This window comes from Caretta caretta, chromosome 6 (genome assembly GCF_965140235.1).
Source record: "Caretta caretta isolate rCarCar2 chromosome 6, rCarCar1.hap1, whole genome shotgun sequence".
NCBI classification, from domain to species: Eukaryota; Metazoa; Chordata; order Testudines; family Cheloniidae; genus Caretta; species Caretta caretta.
Genome location: NC_134211.1, coordinates 30,642,067 through 30,661,591, shown reverse-complemented (window position 1 = coordinate 30,661,591; position 19,525 = coordinate 30,642,067). Strand labels below are relative to the sequence as shown.

At 39.4% G+C, this 19,525-nt stretch overlaps 1 protein-coding gene across 7 annotated transcripts in view; it reads left to right on the top strand.

Moving 5' to 3' along the window:
- Positions 1–19,525, top strand: part of PDE3B (phosphodiesterase 3B) — a 289,237-nt gene that overhangs the window by 181,764 nt on the left and 87,948 nt on the right. For all 7 annotated transcript variants that reach the window (XM_075129383.1, XM_075129384.1, XM_075129382.1 and 4 more), the window contains exons 5-10: positions 4,081–4,187; positions 9,779–9,989; positions 10,519–10,595; positions 13,412–13,563; positions 14,528–14,665; positions 16,449–16,560. In XM_075129383.1, the coding sequence (XP_074985484.1) occupies positions 4,081–4,187; positions 9,779–9,989; positions 10,519–10,595; positions 13,412–13,563; positions 14,528–14,665; positions 16,449–16,560 (797 nt within the window). The remainder of the gene's footprint in view (positions 1–4,080; positions 4,188–9,778; positions 9,990–10,518; positions 10,596–13,411; positions 13,564–14,527; positions 14,666–16,448; positions 16,561–19,525) is intronic.

Below are 19,525 nucleotides of genomic sequence, written 5' to 3'. Positions count from 1 at the left end.
AATGAGACAGAGAATTGGAGGAAGAGAAAGGGTGATCTTGTGTTTGAATTATCCAAAATACTGAACAGCTGCTCATTCAGTGAACTGCATACATTCTGTGCACTGAATGAGGCAGGGGACCTGTGAAAAACTGAATATGTGATCAGGTCGTAGAGCGTATGCACCTTCATATATAAGGACAACTCAGATTGGTCTGCAGGTTGCAAGATGGATTTCAACCCTTGCACTTTCATGACAAAATTTCTGGCCCTGGTATCACAAACATTGTAGTGGTTCAGCATGCCCCTCCCCCCTTACCTAATAGCATGCCAGTGGGTATAGCTGAATTTGAGGCAGCAATGTGTAGAATCTTTCCCCTCTCCTCTCCTCTCTTTCACCAGCCCAAAGTGTTCCAATATTCTTCCATTCTCCAGATGGGATCTGTTATTGTTGACCCTCTCCCCACAATTGCAATAGAGAAAGCAAACAGATTCTTCATCTTCGAGGTGGTACTCTCAGGAGACAAAGAGCAGTTGTGTGTCTATATAAATAAATATATATATAAGATGCATGCACCACTACATTTGTAGTTTATCCTTAAGTGGCTCCCTGCACAAAGGTGAATGTCATCCTTGGATTCTAAGCTCTGTTGGATGGTCTTCATACTTTTCTGTAAGGTGCCCAGCATGTTTAAGTCCAGTAGACTACTTGTGGAAGTAGCTGCTCACCAATTGCATAAGGAGTTCATCGTCTGGTCCTGAGTGAGTTGAATATACTGTACATTTCTATCTATTTAGTATTTTTATTGCCTCCATTACCAGAGTGTCTGAAAGACCCTCACAATCTTTAATGTATTTATCTTATCCAACACTATTATAATGGGGAATAAAAGTCTATAAATACTATTGTCTACATTTTATAGATGTGCAGCTGAGGCCCAGAGAGACTAAGTGACTTGCCTAAGGTCATAGAGGAAGTCTGTGCCAGAGCAGAGAGTTGAACCTAGGTCTCCTTAGTCCTAGGCTGGCACCTTAAGTGCTTGACAATCCTTCTTTTTTACATGGAATTTCTACCTTCTCAGGGCCAGTCTTTTTTCTGATGCTGAGAAGTTAATGGAAGAGATTAGGAAAACATCTTTGCTATATAAGTTAAAATTTCTAATTTGGAGATACAGCTGTCTTTCACCTTTCCCCACCTCTCTTCCTGAAACATAGTCACTATAATAAAGAAATCTTTTATAAAGCCAAGCGTGCAAATGGCTGTCAACTAATTTTTCCCCCACTTGTGATAAACTCACTCGTTCCTGTAGCTAAGAAGACTTGTATTACTACTCTGCTGTAGAAAATCAGGTATTCTCCCTCTGCCTCTGATGTTTTGACTATATTAACCTCAGTGTCTCTGCAGAAAACTATGAAGAGTTCTGCCTCAGTGAAGGGAGAGGTTACTAGCTAATGCTTGTCTTTGTCCTTTTGAGGTGACAGGTTTCAGAGGAACAGCCGTGTTAGTCTGTATTCGCAAAAAGAAAAGGAGTACTTGTGGCACCTTAGAGACTAACCAATTTATTTGAGCATGAGCTTTCGTGAGCCACAGTTCACTTCGCTCATGCTCAAATAAATTGGTTAGTCTCTAAGGTGCCACAAGTACTCCTTTTCTTTTTGAGGTGACAGTGGACACTACTCCACCCAATTTGATTCAAGACACTGATTTGTCTGAGGCAGAGGAAATTCTAAAGGAACAACCTGGCTCAAACCTCTCAATGTTTTCTGCTAAAAGACCTACCAAGCCTATGCCAGAACTGTTACCAAATAACTTAGAATTATGCCATCATTTAGTTGCTTCAAAAGAAATATGCCTATTGATGATAAGAAAAGCCTGATGATGCATTTACTAATTACAGTATGTCAGCAACAGTTTTTTGGTGCCATTTGTAGCTCTGCCTTTTGCTCATGTGACAGTAGTGAACACAGTAGCCATTCCAGACTGATTATAGAAAATTCAAGGCCATTTTACAGAGGATAATTCTAATTGTTTATTTTCGGGTTTAAATAAATGTGATGTGGATATCATAGAATCATAGAATATCAGGGTTGGAAGGGACCCCAGAAGGTCATCTAGTCCAACCCCCTGCTCGAAGCAGGACCAATTCCCAGTTAAATCATCCCAGCCAGGGCTTTGTCAAGCCTGACCTTAAAAACCTCTAAGGAAGGAGATTCTACCACCTCCCTAGGTAACGCATTCCAGTGTTTCACCACCCTCTTCGTGAAAAAGTTTTTCCTAATATCCAATCTAAACCTCCCCCACTGCAACTTGAGACCATTACTCCTCGTTCTGTCATCTGCTACCATTGAGAACAGTCTAGAACCATCCTCTTTGGAACCCCCTTTCAGGTAGTTGAAAGCAGCTATCAAATCCCCCCTCATTCTTCTCTTCTGCAGGCTAAACAATCCCAGCTCCCTCAGCCTCTCCTCATAACTCATGTGTTCCAGACCCCTAATCATTTTTGTTGCCCTTCGCTGGACTCTCTCCAATTTATCCACATCCTTCTTGAAGTGTGGGGCCCAAAACTGGACACAGTACTCCAGATGAGGCCTCACCAATGTCGAATAGAGGGGAACGATCACGTCCCTCGATCTGCTCGCTATGCCCCTACTTATACATCCCAAAATGCCATTGGCCTTCTTGGCAACAAGGGCACACTGCTGACTCATATCCAGCTTCTCGTCCACTGTCACCCCTAGGTCCTTTTCCGCAGAACTGCTGCCTAGCCATTCGGTCCCTAGTCTGTAGCTGTGCATTGGGTTCTTCTGTCCTAAGTGCAGGACCCTGCACTTATCCTTATTGAACCTCATCAGATTTCTTTTGGCCCAATCCTCCAATTTGTCTAGGTCCTTCTGTATCCTATCCCTCCCCTCCAGCGTATCTACCACTCCTCCCAGTTTAGTATCATCCGCAAATTTGCTGAGAGTGCAATCCACACTATCCTCCAGATCATTTATGCCATTTATTTACTAAGATTTATTTATTTACTAAGAATTGGTATATATGTAGTGCTCAGGAAAATAGCCTCTAATGTCTAATTAGTGGTTAGTGAGCATAAAAAGACTTTGCAGTTCACATAAGCAAACAAATAGCTTGCTAGAACTTTGTTACAGCTGCATCTCCCCTTCCCACTATAGCATCAGGTATCTTTACCAGGATGTAGCTGTCCATAGTGTGCTTTAGCAGTCAAAGCTGTATTGGTGCATATCAAAATATTTGAGTAACCACTCTGGAGAAATTCACTTTTTTTTTTTTTTGTAAATGAAATTTCATACTATTCAGGGACTTCCCTGTCACACACAGCATTCTGGGGAACCACTAACTGGCTGCCAAAAATTCAGATTAAAAGAAAGAAAAATACTAGAGTGACTTTTTACTAATACCAAGTCTTAAAATTGACTGAAAAGATTTGCCCATCTCATTAGTCCAAAGTTGAATTAAAAGATTTTGGCATTGCTTTATTACCAATACTTATGAAATTAATGTATGGGCAACATAGATTTTATGCGATCCTGCTAAGCCAAACCAAACCCAACCCAATAATGCTAATATTGCTCTCTAGTTTATCCATAATTAGGTAGCTTGAGGAAATTTGTCAGGCCAGAACATTCCTTTAAAAACTTGACTATGTGGCATTTGGCGGTAGGACTCAAAACAACTATTGGAGAAGGTAAGGTACATTTTCTAAACAATACTAAGGAAAGGTAAAATACAGTGTTAGGTGAGTATATGTCTTCAGCCTACTTGCCGCAGCTTTTATGTCTTTTTAGAATTACCTAGGTGTGTCATGTCATACTCAAAGATTTATGTTCTATATAATAGACAAAAACTAATGGATATTCTGCGCAAACTTGTCATCTTGTTCATTTTATTTGTTGAAGGGTAATGGTACTGTATAAGTTATTATATCCTACCCATTTTGCTTCAGTGTGTCTAGATTTGTGTTACTACACTAAAATGTGCTGATCTACATATGCATTTTCCCTGACAACTGAATAGAAAGCAAGAAAGCAAAGCAGATTAAAAGAATGCTTGATATTTTCTTATTGTTTTTTATTTTAGCCAAGGATCCCATCCAAATGGGCCTTTCAGTACAAACCTACTGACAATACCAAAACAAAGATCATCTTCGGTGACGTTAACTTATCATATAGGTCCCAGACGAGCTGGTAAGATAGCAGTCTGTTATTCTACACACTTTGCAGCATGCTGCTATGATTATGAGAAATTTGATTTAAATTAAACCCTCTTGTTTATAGGTGGGACTCCACACATTACAATATTTTTTGACATATTATTTTGTACATTATAACATCAGTGTAAGTTAGCATCAGTATGTAGCACATGCTTGAAAATAATTTTAATCTAATTTACTTCTAAGAATATTCAGCGGACATACTGAACATTATCTCAATACAAATCTAAAATATTAATACAATACTGTATAACTGGACAAAGTCTCTCTGCTACTGTATTAGCATACACACCTGCAGGCTTGTTAAGAGAGAGATATATATATACACATACACACACAATGGTTGTCACGAAATTTTTTTTGCAAAGTTACTGTACTGCAATAACTATTATGCCAAAATTTTTAATTCTCAGAATTATATTGCTATTGTTATTTGTATTACAGCAGTGCCTAGAGGCTTCAGTTCAGAAATGGTCCCCATAGTACTGTGATGTGTACAAACACATATTAAGAAACTGTCCCTACCTAGTAATGGAGCTTACAGTCCAAGGCCCTGATTGTGCTATAAGCACTATGTAGGCAGACTCCTGTATCCATGGGAAGCCCCAGTGAAGTCATGGAATTCGTTGCATGATCAAGCCTGATGAAAAGAGATTTTTAGCCTAAGAATGGAGTTTACATGTTAATAATCGTCGTAGAATATGAGAAAATAGAAATAGCAGATGCTGCTATGTAGTAGCTTAGTAAGTGTTGAATTCAGTAATGACCAGTGTGTATATAATGTGTATTCCGTATGCCAAAGATTAGAATTGGTCTCTTTGCCCATATGAAATTGAAGCCTTAGTATGCTGTTATTCTGCCAATTTCACCCATGCATCTTTGATTTTAGCGTAATTTCAATAAGATATTAAACTGTGTAATGTAATTTTTAAAATAGAGATTTAATTGCCTGTTTAAAAATAAGTATACAAGTTTCATTGGGGATGCACAGCTACTTTTTTCCTTAAAAATATAATTATTTCTCAAATGTACTGTATATTTGTAAATCCATTCTTTTCATTGGGTTTGTCTAGTTTATTGACTGATTTTATGCTCATTTCATTTTCCTAAACCCTAAGCAGCATACAAACTCAGGCCCTGCTCCTGCAACTTGTTGCATGTGGATAGACCCCTGTGTCTCTTATGGGGTCAATTGCAAGATTAGCGCCTTGGTGACATTATATACAGCATAAAATACTGTGTGTAATCCAGTATTTTAAAAATATAAATATAAATTCAAAATACACTGAAACCTGTTAAGAACCACTCAAAGGATTGTCAAAAGTTGATTGCTTTGCAAAGATGGCCTTCTAATAAGGGTGGAACATCATAATTTATGGTGCAATCTGGGGATTCTTTGTCAGTCTGTTAAAACAGATTACTTGAGATGGGTGTTCTGTTACACAGATTGAACATTTACCCATTCAAACATTGTGGTTTTAACATTATATCAGAGAAAAGAAAATTGTACTTTAATGTATAAATTGAAAAAAATATTCAAATATGGCTGAATATTTACTAACTAAGTATCTCAGTGATAATATAGAACATTAAATGCATGCTTAATTAAGGAAAACAGAATGCAGTATTACCCAGTGTGGGAAATATGACATGTTTAAATATATGCAGTGATGTCTTCGGTCATATATTGTAGTCTATTATATATGTATAATTACACTAAAAACACAATTAAGAGAACATTACTAAGGTTGCAAAATCAACCACTCAAACATTAGGAAATGCCGGGAATAAGGTTGTCTGTGCACTGAAAGAGGCAAGGGTTCTGTGGAATAAACAGCATACAGTAACTCCTCACTTAATGTTGTAGTTATGTTCCTGAAAAATGCAACTTTAAGTGAAACGATGTTAAATGAATCCAATTTTCCCATAAGATTTAATGTAAATGCGGGGGGTTAGGTTCCAAGGAAATTTTGGGGGGACAGACAAAAGGCATTATATACTGTACAGTACTGTACTGCGGTGGGGAGGTGCCCCGGCTTACCCAACACAGGCACAGCCCGCTGTAGACAATGAGGCACGCAAGGACGCTAGGAAGCACCTTGTGCAGCAGCAGCTTCCCCACAGAAGAACAGGCGCTGACTTTGCCAGAGGATGCTCCAGGCCCACCTTCCCATCCCCGCTCCAATCCAGGCCCGCCTCTTCCCATCCCCACTCCACCTCCTCCTTGGAGGATGCTGCATCCCCGCTCCTCCCCCTTCCTCCCAGCGCTTCCCTGCTGCCAAACAGCTGTTTGGCAGCATTTAGGACTTTCAGAGGGAGAGGGGGGAGGAGTGGAGACGTGGCGGCTTCCCCCCTCCTTCCCCTCCCTCCAGTGGCGGATTTAGAGTTAGTGGGGCCCTGTGCATTCTCTCTTATCTCCCCTCGCCTCCCCACCCCCGTTTTTCATTCTTTTTTTCTCCATTCTCCTCCTGGGGCTCAGGGCTGGGGGTGCGGGATCTGGGAGGGAGTTAGGGTGCGGGAGGAGGCTCAGGTCTGGGGCAGACAGGAAGTGCAGAGCACTTACCTGGGGCAGTTCCTGTTTGGTGCAGGGGGTGTACAGGTGGCTCCGTGCAGTGCGGCATCACCCCCGTGGCTGCGATTTTGGGAGCTGCCCCCCTCCCCCTGCCCAGCCAGACAGGGCCACCCAGATCGCATGGCCTTTAGGGGTTGCAGGGCCCCCGGCTAAGCCCTGGGGCCCCGGGTTGCAGCTCTAAAGCGCCTTTGGGAATGCGGCGCTGCAAGCACGGGCCAGAGGACTCAGGAGGAGCAGGGGCAGCCGCGCAGCCAGCTGGCCGGAGAGAAGCAGCGCTCCCCTGCTCCTCCTGAGTCCTCCAGCCCATTCTCGCAGGGCTGCATTCCGAAAGGGGCTTTAGAGCTGCAGTCCTGGGGCCCCCTTAGCCCAGGGCCCTGCAACCCCTAAAGCCCCTGTGTTCTGGGTGGCCCTGCCTGGCCAGGGGTGGAGGGCAGCTTCCCTGCTCCCTCCCTCCCAGAAAGTCCTAAGCGTTGGGACGGAGGGAGAAAGGGAGGGATAGGAGGCAGAGAAGAGGAACTTGTGCAATGCTCCCTTGTAAAGTCGCTGCTCTTCCACAGAATCCTACAAACAGTGGACAGAGCAGGCAGCCAAACGACGTTATAAGGAAGCATTGCACAACTTTAAATGAGCGTGTTCCCTAATGGAGTAGCGATGTAACTTGGAAACAACGTTAAGCGGGAGGACATTAAGTGAGGAGTTACTGTATAATTATGTAATTAAAATCTGTTACATAATACATACATACGGAGGGGGGAGGGTGGGAATTAAGGTTGCACATTGCATTTCCTAACTGAGTGCTTGATTTTGCAGTCTTAAGTGTTTTTTTTTAATATTGTGTGTACATGTGTGTAATTTCCTCGATCTTTAAAAAAGCAAACTGAAAACACAAAAATTCTATCTTATATCATATTGATATTCACATGAGTCATTAATGGGGCTGGAACCTTTAGGTCCAGTACACAGACCTCTGCCACTTGAATTAATGGAGAAACTGACAGAAGTAGTAGGTTGTCATCTTCTATATCAACCAGCACTAGAGGATGATGGAGTCACTTTGCTAGTGGATTTCACAGATATTTGCTGACAGCAAAGTAAAAGTGAGATTCAGGGTCTTGGGTTCTATTCCAGGCTATGGAGGGAAGTGTCCTCTAGTATGTATGGACTCTTCTGCCTATCTTCCCCCATCTGACCCCCCCCTACTGCCAAATCCCCTCCAACTTGTCCTTGTCCCAGTCCTGTCTCTTCCTCACATCTGGCTCCTTGTCCCAGTACCATTCTTCTCAGACTTCTCATCTCAGTTACAGTATCCTTGTATAGTAAGTCTTAGACTCAGCCCTCTAGACTCGCTGTTGCACTTCCAGTTTCCATGTCTCTACCTCCTCCCAACTCCCATTCTTCTTGTCCAGCCATTCCCAGTCCCCACCCCACTTTCTTATTTCCTTGGCCCCAGTTTCCTTATCCAGGCATTCCCAGCCCCCTCTTCCATCTGACTTCTAGTAATTTCCCTGGTTCTTCCAGCCCATGTTCCCTGTACCTACTGGCTCCCTGTCCCAGTCTCCCAATCTGGGTTTCTTGTCCAATCTCAATGTCTCTGCTTCCTCCAGCTCCTTGTCCCAGTCTCTTTGCTTAGCCAGTCCCTGTTCTGCCCCTATACTCAATTCATTCTCACATCCATCTGCCCTTCCCCCAGTCAGCCCCATATCCCCCCTGTTTTTCATTCAGTCTCAATTATCCCCCCCACACCCCTCCCCCCCCCCCGCCACACACAAACTGACCCTCCCATGTCCCTTCATGGCTCCCAGTCTCGGTGTCCCGCAAACTTCCAGTTTCTATCTCTCCGCCCTGCCAGCCTCCAGTCCCAGTTCGCCCTGCCTGGCTCCTTGTCCCATATACACCTTTTGCCCTTCCACTTAACTCCCCGGATCTGAATCTTGCCCTTTTGTATTCAAGTCAGGCAGTTTCCTTCTCCATGCTGCGTGGGTGCCAGCAGGGGGTTATTGAAAGTAAAGACTCCCTGCTTTGCCCCTGCATCCCTAGGCTGGAAGGAACATGCTCAGTCACACTGTGCAAATGGCACATGTACAATCTGATCAGCACTAGGAGCTGTGAGAGGCTTGAGCATGCTCAGTGCACAAAGAATACAGAGATTTTAGCTGCTAAATCTAAGAAATCTACTGATCATATGGAAACTGTAGTTTTTCAAAGGCTTAAAACTTGGCCAAATTTTGGCACATTTTCACAGGAACAGTGAAAGGCATATCTGTGACGCAAAGCTACCTTCCTGCCAAATTTAAAGTCTCTGCTCCAAAGCATGGAGATGCTAGAGTTTTTAAAGTAAAGGTCACCAGAATTTTTTAATGTTGCAAACAACTTATTTTTTTCTAGCATTATTCTCAGAAACAGATGAACTGTTGTGGCTGAAATTTTCCATAAAAACTCAGCCTGAGGCAGACAACCAGCATAGAAAATTTTAGTGCAGACAGTTACGGTTTAGCAAAATCACAAGCACCTGAAAACAGGGTCTTATAAAGGTAAGTGTAGGGGAAACTTAATAATCAATGCGAACAGCCCCTCCTAACATAAGTATTAAAACCACATACATTAAAACCAAGTTACTAAACAAAAAGTTAGGTTTTACACATACATTTTCACTGGGGATCTCATATGTAAGTGTGAAGTTCAAATCTCTTCCAGAAGCTGATATACAGTTTTTATATGGAGAAGTTTAAACACTGAACAGAGCATGCACTCAACAAATCACTCAGATGTGCAGCCTAACCTGTATTGCTTGTGTATAAAACCAAAACAGTGAATAAGTCTTGATGTCTGATATGTATTTAATAGTTTGATCCATCTGTAGTATTTCTTTCACCTGTCACTTTGTTCTTATTAAGCTGTAGAATTTTCTTATTTTTCATTTTGATCTTTAAAAAACATTATTTTTTGTGCTTTAAAGAAATACTCAGGAAATTATTATATGTATGTTTTTGCAGGTACTTCCCCTAGCTTGAGTCCTGTTGGTTCATCTAATCATGGGTCTATCTCCAGTGGGTCCCTTGTCAATCGATCACCTGTAGAATTTCCTGATACTGCTGATTTTCTTACTAAGCCAAGTGTTAATTTACATAAACCTCTGGGATATACATTTAGTTCTCCAGATTTTCAGCAGCAAGTTAAAGCTTCTACAAGCTATACTTGTAACAGGTACTGTAAACCCTCAGAAGTATTCAAAAGTATAAAAGCAAATTATTATATGCTATAAATATCAACACTTTTATATTAAAAATCATACTGATTTCCTTTTTTCCTAACCAAACTTGATATATCTGTGAAAGATAACTTCTCATACTAATTTATATCCAATGTATATGTGGCATCTATTATCGGGAAGGGCTGTAAATACACTTTACATATTTCATTGCTCTGTAATTGAATGTGGCAACCATTCTGTACTAGGAGTGCTATACTTTATGTTTTAGGAGGGGAAGGGAAACCCCATGTTTGGGAATTAATTCTATTCTGATTCAGTCACCTTTCAAATGACCAACACTACTTCTGGTAGCACATTGAAGGTTACTTATCTAAAGTATCCTGCTAACATTATGAGATTTACCAAGGTGATATGGCTGCAAGTATCTGAATAATAGCATAGTAACTAGTATTCATACAGCAATCAGAAGTGGGAAAAAAAGAAATAAGCTAATATTGTTTCTTGTCTTGTTTATTCTGTAAGCTGTGGACATAAACTTCTCAAGCATATTTCAACATCAAAGTCAGAATCTGGTGCAGAATATCAAGGTAGAAAATCAGGTAGGATTTCAAAATATGCAGATATTTGCTAGTGCTTCACTATGCTTTCTCAATAGTCAAATAAGCAATTTTAAAAGTCCACATTAAAAATTTTCCTATACTTCCAAACAATTCATACGCATATCTTTTCAGTAACCATTTTAGTAGATCCCTAAGTATCTGGTTTATTATCTCTCAATTTCTTGAGCTAGGATAGGAGATGGCATAGTCTTATGTGTATCCTGTTCACTAAAGTTATGTTTTCTAACAGATGCCTACTTCTGGCTTTATAATTTTGCAAGCAAATGGAGTTTTTAATGCTCTGTAGCTGGTTTTCTGAACTTTTAACATGTCACCCAACAAAATGTACTTTCCTACCTCCTGACTAGCAGTCACTGTGTTGTAATAATTCAATTTCTATGAATAATAGGTTAAAATTCTACAGTGTAGCTTTTTCCACACACTCTCCATCAGGGAAGTTATTTTTGTCTTATGAAACTCTCCTGTGAAGTCTTTGAATGAAAATAAGATAAAAAACAAACAACTGATTTTCATTATGAAGAACCTGTCGAGGCCATCTGAAGAATTATTGGCCAGTTAAACTAGATTTACATCTTTGCACTGCTGGAGTGGCACAAAGCAGCCAAAGTGTACCAGTGATCTGGCCTGATTTTTGTGAAAATGGATTACTTTAAATTTTTTCTGCTACCAGACTTTAACCAGCTACCGTACTTCTCAAGGGACCAAACGTCAGTTGGGGATACCAGATCACATTACTCTCTGTCCATTCCCCCTTTCTACTCCACTACACCCTTCACCCCTGAACGAGATGCTGAGGGAGGGGATTCATAGGAGCCAGCTATATCAGCTGTACTCCCAATGGCGGTTCATTCGTTCCAACCTCTTTCCGCGATTCAGAGTGGTTTCCACTCCCTTTGCTTGAGTGCCTACAGAATTTAAGAATAGCGTGAATTCAAACTTGAAATGGACTTGTGCATTCTGTTCTTGACATACTGGTTTAGATGTTTATATCAAGAGAAATCTGTTTGGTTGCCCTCTTCTTTCACCTCTTCCCTTTCTATTATTCATTCCTCGATTTCTGTTTTGTGTAGACTACTATAAAAAAAGTGGGTTTTACAACTGAACTCTGAAATCAATTTGACTAGAACTCATTCTGATACATCTTCGCCTTAGTGATAAAATGTTCCACAATAATTTGTGTTTCTGATAAGTTCAGTTGTCTTCATGGATCATGAATGGAGAGACAATCTGAGGGCTTGTCTTCACTACCAGGGAGATCGATGCTGCTGCAACTGATGCAGTGGGTGTTGATTTAGCAGGTCTAGTGAAGACCTGCTAAATTGACGGCAGAGCCCTCTCCAGTTGACTCTGGTACTCCACCTCTCCGAGAAGAGTAAGGTAAGTTAAACAAAGAGTGTCTCCTGTCAACACAGTGCAGTGAAGACACCACGTAAGTCAGCCTAAGCTATGTAGACTCCAGCTATGTTGTTGTTCACGTAGCTGAAGTAGCATAACTTAGGTCGACTGATCCTGCTAGTGAAGACAAGCCCTAAGGTATCCTTTTCATATTTCTTTAGGACCAGTATCTTGAGTTGGATTCAGAAGTGAACTGAGAACCATAGGAATATGCAGCGCACATACATCTATGCTACTTAGAAAAGAGCTTTGGTCACTCAGTCTTTCCCCTGTCCCCAAGCACCCAGCCTGGAGAGGCTGAGCACCACACCTCTCTGCCATTCCAGCTCCCTGAGCTGGGGGAAAAGTCTGAATGGCTTTTTGTCTCTCTGGCCCCAGAGCAATTTTTTTTTGCTGACTTTTTAGATTTGCCCCCAAAAAATCAGAATATTTGGTTTTATTTCAGATTGAACCAATTTTTTTGAACTGCAAATGAAACAAAAAATCTATTATTTGTGAACTCTTTCTAGACCAGGACCATATCTTTCTCTGTTGACAGTAAAATACCTAGCACCCAAAAGCATGCTGAATAGTGAACCATATATCTGATTCTGTAATCTGTTTTCATTTACTTTTAGAGAAGAGAGCATTATCTGCTTGTAATATTTTAATTCTTTTAAGATTACTGCTTTTTTAAAATAATCTCCCAGTCTTCTCCACTAACTCTGTAGAGTATTTATTGTCACATTTATTTAAACTCTTAAATTTGTCAGAAAGGAAGTGCAAAAAGTGAAGCATTTAGCCACTCATGTTTCACCAAAGGAGACATATAAGTATCTACAATGATAAAATGTAACAGTTAAGGAGTTTGATGCTGGAGTATTACAAACTTATTTGCTCGCATTTAATAAACAAATGTGCATCCAATAAACAGGAAGATGCAATAAGCACAGTGTGGTACAGTACAATGATTTTCCATCCCCTCTTTTGCAATGTGTCTAATGCATAGAAGGATATGGAAAGGTTGGTTTGAGATTTTAATGAATGTGGAATTGTAAAATAATAAATGCTGTATTGTAAAGGACACAATTTGAGCTTAAATGACAAATTTATTTGGGGGAATATTAATATAAAATATTAAAATTATTTGAATATATAAAATATATCTTATAGGCATCCATAGTGTCCTCTTAGTTAAAACACAGGCTGATGAATGTAACCATCCCCTTCTTCAGGGCACTCTCTGCTTAATAGCTTGAGAAGAGAAAAGAAAAGGTGGACTTTGCAGAAGTCACAAGGCAATAAATCTAACTTCTAGTGGGTCAAGGGTGGGAGCAAGTAGCAATTAATTAAAAATCTTAATTCCTGAATTGATTTATGAATAAGTTGTTGATAGTAATTGTGCACTTGTTATATTTAAGGTGAAGACGGAACCACGGGTATTTCAGAAGAGTCAGTCCACCATGCAGAGGGATGGAAAGATGAAAGAAAAGAAAGCAGAGACTGCAGAAAAAAGTTGATAGAAAGTGACAGTCAGCAAATGGATCAAACACAGTATAACCAGCAATCTGATGTAAGCATATAATTGCAGTAATACCCGCAATGTTGTATATTAATGTATTTCTCTGTGAGTTTTAATATCATATTCTAAGGAGGTCCTTACTTTACATTATAAGAGCCTTTGGAAAACAGTGCATCACTGGAATCCAGGATTCCAAATACTGGTTAAGTTTAGAAGTAAAATTTCAAAGTATACAAATTACACTAGCACCCAGCATGAATATGGGTCCTGTGAAAATGCTTGGTTGGATTAATTTACTTTGTTAAACATAATTGATGTGCTGTCTTATAAAGACTCACTCTGAAAACGTGACTGATCTGCATATGTGTGTGCAGGTATCAAACTGTGAAATAAAAAGTAGCAGAATAGTACAGTGATACTTAGTAAGGTTTGCTAATTTTTCTATTTTAAATCTCATTTTCTAGTTGAAACCCCACTTTTTATCAATTTCAGCTGGTTCAAACTATGTTTAAACAAAAATTAGGACACAGGTTATGTTAGCTTATATACAAAATGTTTGTGTGGTTTTTTTTATTTCAGCATTGATTTAGAAAAAAGTACAAAAACTTAAGTCTTAAGACCAGAATGAAATGTTGGCAGTCTTTACATCAAAGCCCAGCAAGGCATGGAAGCTCTTGGGCCATTTAAAATAAATGAATTGTTTTTAGTATGCTCAAAAGTATACAAAGTGAAGTCTTGAACTATTGTGTTACGAATTGAGGGTTTTCTCATGGCTACAATTTTTACATGCTTTTAGTTCATCAGCATGTATAGTAGGTGTAAAGACCAACAATATTGTGTCACCATTTCAAGGCAAAAAGGTTGATGGGATAAAATAAGTGCACAGAATAACTACAGCAACACAGTGAAATGTAAAAAGTTCAATAATACTTTTCCATTTTAACGTCTATTTAAATACAAGTGACAAATTGGTTTTCATTCTCATTGTGGAAATGGTTCATTCTCTCTTACACAGATGGAACAGGATCCTTCATTAGAACTGATGATAACAGAAGATCATGAATCATTAATGGAGAAGATGAACAATTGGAATTTCCAAATTTTTGATCTACTGCAAAAAATGGGAGACAAATCTGGAAGGATCCTTAGCCAGGTTTGTTGCTGTTTTTGATGTATGAGCCACAACTGAGGTGCTGTTTTGCCAGTCTGAGTATAAATTAAGAATAGCTTGAAAAGTAGCAATTTTATTTTCTTCTCATCTACCCTTCCATGTATGTAGACAGTAAGAATTGTTTATTTTGTGGGAAACTTACCTCAAACAGTGGGATTTTTTGCATTTTATTTTGAATACTGTGAGAGTATTGATAATTCTTATTTTATATGGGAGTGAGTTCTGTAGTCTTTAACTCCGGTTGCAACAAAGGACTACGTCTCCTGTCAACTGTTTCATGTTTTTTGGTGGAATGTAGCGTCTCTTGTCAACTGTTTCATGGTTTTTGGTGGAATGTAGTTGTCATTGAAAGTCACAGCTGAGGCGGGAGAGGCAATCTTTCTAGTAGCCTTTTCTGTTTCTCCCATAAACAACGCTATTCCTTCTTCCATGCTGCCTCTTAAATAGAATGCACTCCCTGACCTAATTCATAAGGCTACTACTCTTTCTTCAAGACTCCACTTCCACTGTGAAGTTTACAGGAAGTCTGCCAGCCACTAATGGCTAGGCTGAAGGACAGTCGGGGATAGCTGATAGCAGATTTTATTTATTCTCTTATTGATGTATTTATAAAAGAAAAAAATCTTTCAGATGATTTAGTACTGTCAAGTTGTGCATTGGTTAAACTGTGGAACCATGTAATCTTCTCCTAGTTATTCTCCCCTCACCCCTTTTCCCTCCTATTGTTTATAACACCCATTTATTGTATCTTCCTTGCATTTGTTTCAAAGATAAGCTCTTTAAGATAGGGATTTGTGCTACACTGTGCATTTGTATAGCACCTAGCATCATAATAATAATAAACTATGTAATAGCGCCACAGTAATGGCACTGTCACTCTGTTCTAAACCTCTGAGAGAGTCATAACTTTCTTAGATATTTTCCTTTTAGACTGAAATTGGCAGTGCAGATCTTTTGATGCCTCAGAAATGTCCTCACTGTTCTAATTTACCTTCATCCCAGTTTCCCTAATGAAGGAAGTTGGTATCAGCCTACCTATAGAGACAGGAGTGCCCTTGGAGAAGCTAGAATTCAGGGGGAATTTCTTGCATAGCTTCTTGGGTTAGGATGAGGACACTGGAACCACTTGAATGTGATTATTTAAATGTATATGTACTGCATTCCTAAAAGAGAGTTCCAGTGAACAGTTTATAGGGGGAAGGAAGGCTGCAAGAGGAACCTTTATCTATTTTCTCCTAGGAAGCCTGAGAATTCTACTTTGACAGATCTCTTAATCAAGTCTATACTTGAAAGATTGTCTAAAGCATTGGTGGGCAACCTGCAGCCTGCGAGCCGCAGGTTACTCACCATTGATCTAAAGCTTTGGGATAGGGACTGTTTGGCAACTCTGCTCCTCAGTAATAGAAAACAGCATAATTCTTCTAGCATAGCATGCGTAAAAGATTAAAGACAGGAAAAGAAAGTAAGAAGGTGCATTGGGGTCATTTCAGTAAAGAGATTTGCAGATTTTTTTTCATTTTGATTTCAAGAGAGTGGTAAGATAGTTGTCTGTTTAGATGGAAAGAATTCCTGCAAACTGTATTAATAGCACATCAGTGCTCAATGACTCATTTTTAATGAAGCATCAACTAAATTTAATAATTTAACAATTTTAACAGTATACTTAAATAAAAAATATAGCAGAATATTCTTAAAGTTGAATGAAGCTAAAATGATTAAACTTTGACACTTTTTAAAACCAAAATTAATTTTAATATGTGTTTAGGTGACATACACCTTGTTCCAAGACACTGGCTTGTTTGAAATTTTCAAAATTCCAACACAAGAATTCTTGAATTACTTTTGTGCACTAGAAAATGGCTACCGAGATATTCCCTGTAAGTAATGTTCAACTACACTATATACATTTATTCCTTTATAACAAAACATGTAAGTATGTTTTCTTATTATTTTACCCATAAAACTACAGATAGTGTCTAATCTTAATGTTACAGGTATGATAATTGGATTGTTTTTAATAAATCTCTTTTCTCATAATTTATGAAAAATTAGACCTACAACAAAAGATTTGGTGGACTCCAAAATTGAGACTGCTCATATTTAGTTTGAATATAATCTGGTAAAATGTGCATGAATAGTTCAGGAAGTTTTCAGATTGAGCCTGTCCAAAGTCTTTTGAAGTCAGTAGGAGCTTATTAATTGACTTCAGTGAGTTTAGATCAGTCCTGTTAGGAATATAAATGCTTATTTATTATGCTAACCCTTATTTAACGTTGCTATTCTTTTGTAAAAAGAAAAGTTCCTCCATACAATCTAAACTTTTACTCTATTCTGTGATTTGTTCAAGACTATTAAACTTTTTTTCCTGTGCTTTATACATGTCACGGCTGGGGTATCAGTAAGTGGTCACAGCAGCTGGAATTTCAAAATTGATTAACAGTCATTTAATGTGTTTTAAAGATATTAGCACAAGTTTTCTGGTCTTTCTGTTTATAGATGCCATTTACTTCAAAGTCATGTTGTTCTTTGAATCTGTGTGCATGTGGATCCCACTGGCAGTGTGCATTCAGAAGTTTTATCAGCAGTGTCCACTAGGGGTTGAACATGCAGCTTCACACCCTCCCCCTCCTCTCCTAAGGCAAAAAGGGAAAGCAACTTTGCCCACCGTTCAGTTCCTTCTAACCACTCTTTGGCAGAGAGTTGAAACAACAGGATCCTTCCTTAGAATAATTAGTTTGTTGTTACTGTAAACTTTTGATTTAGTTTTAGCAATTGTATTTGATAGTGTAGTGTTTGCTCTATACCCTGTTGGCAAAAATAATAATCACCATAATAATAATTTTTAACTAAGATAAGCTGCTACCATTGACTGCAATTTTGAGAACACTCCAAGTGTAGTTGAAGGGCCAACAGAAACACTCTCAACTAATCATGATTATTTGGTATCGCGAAGCAAAGAAACTTCCAGGCAATGGATGTATCAACCAGAAAGTACGCATCCTGCAAGCTGAGGGTACTGAAACAGTCTTAAAGAAGGTATGATAGATGTGGGAGCCGCCATGTGAAATTTGGCATGGACAATATAAACACTGAAAAACCTGAGCTGTGGTACAGGCCACCAACTCCCTTTCTTTTTCTGAATAAGGAAAATAAAATCCTTTTTCCTTGAAGCCAGAGGCACTGGCTCTGTTGTGCCCAGCTATAGTAGAGATTCTGTTTCTTTCTGCATGGGACTCCCATACGAGTAGTCCCTGAAAAGGGGAATGGGTGGGTGGGTGTGGGGAGATATATTACAGAATTGGAGGGTGTACCCCTCTTGGATCACCAGAAAGACCCAGCAGTCTTAGGTAATTGCAGCCCAAGCCTCCTTGAAGAAAAAGAGATGGGAACCAAAAGGAAGGTAGGAAAGGTATCGATCCACAGAGTCTAGAGCAGTATCCTCAACTGGAGCATTAAACTCTTGTTTCTGAGATTGAAATGGCTGGGTAGAGGACAAATGGAAATGGCTTTCTCTTTTGATACCTTGACCTCTTTTTCATCTTATTTGGTGGTAAAAATAATAATAAGAGGTGTAAAAATAAGAAGAGGTAGCTGGTTGAGATCTCTGTGTACAAGAAAGCTGACATTTATAATGCTTCCTTCTAAAATTTGGAGGTATATAGTCCCAAAAATCTAAGTGTGGTTTGAGAGTCCTTCAAGGAGTGCAATGTGTCATCCATTTTTCAATTAAACAGCTCTTTTCCATCAAATGGTAAGTCTTGCAGTGTTCTTTGCACCTCCTTATGCGGACCCAAAGTAGATAACCATGAATCTCTCCTCATGGTAACACCTGTAACCATCAGTCTTTGTCCTGTGTCAGCTGAGTCCAAACCTGCCAGAAAGGAGGTCTTAGCAATTAGTTGTCCCTCTAAACAAACTAATTTAAATTTCTCTTTGATATCTGATGGTAGTTTGTCCATGAAATCTGCTGTTCTGCACCACTAGAAATAATTATACTTGCCAGCCTAGCTTTATAGTTTGCAATTCTGACCCAAAGACAAGCAGAAGAATAACCTTTTGGCCAAATACATCTTTTTTTTTTTTGTTTTGTTCTTTTTCTTCTCAAGTAGACCTTGTTATCTGTTTGTTTTTTTCATTAGCCACAGTATCTACTAAGGATTTTGGTGCCAGGTACATACAGAGGTACTCAAATCCCTTTTGTGGGGGACTTAGTATTTATGTTCAGCCTTCTCTGAGGTCACTGTGATAGATGCCAAAGTAGTCACAAGTCCTTTGTGGGTTCAAAAATTCTTTCATTAATAAGGTGAGCTATCCTGTTTTATGCAACTGGTTGAAGAATATCAAACAGTTTGTGTGTTTTCTAATGGACCAACTCCAAAGACACTTCTGCCATTCTCTTTAAAAGCTCCTGGTAAGCTTTAAAATCATCTGCAGTCATGTGAATGGAGGAGACAACAACTTCATCCAGGGAAGATTAGAAGCCCCTAAGAGATGGATTTTCTTGTGTTGTTGTAGCCCTGTTGGTCCCAGGATATGAGAGAGACAAGGTAGGAGAGGTAATATCTTTATTGGATGAACTTCTGGTGGAAGGTGCAAGCTTTCAAATTACACAAATTTTTTCTTTAGGTCTGGGAAAAGAAATCAGAGTGTCTGAGCTAAATACAAGTTGGGACAGATAGTTAAGCATACGAGATAAATTTTATAAGGGGTCACTTGAGATGGAATGGGCAATAAGGGTTAGATTGTTATGCAAGAGGGGTTGGATATGGACCATTAAGGGTTAGCATGCAGGTGCATGTGTTACAGATTGTTGTAATGAGCCACGAAACCAGTTTTCCTGTT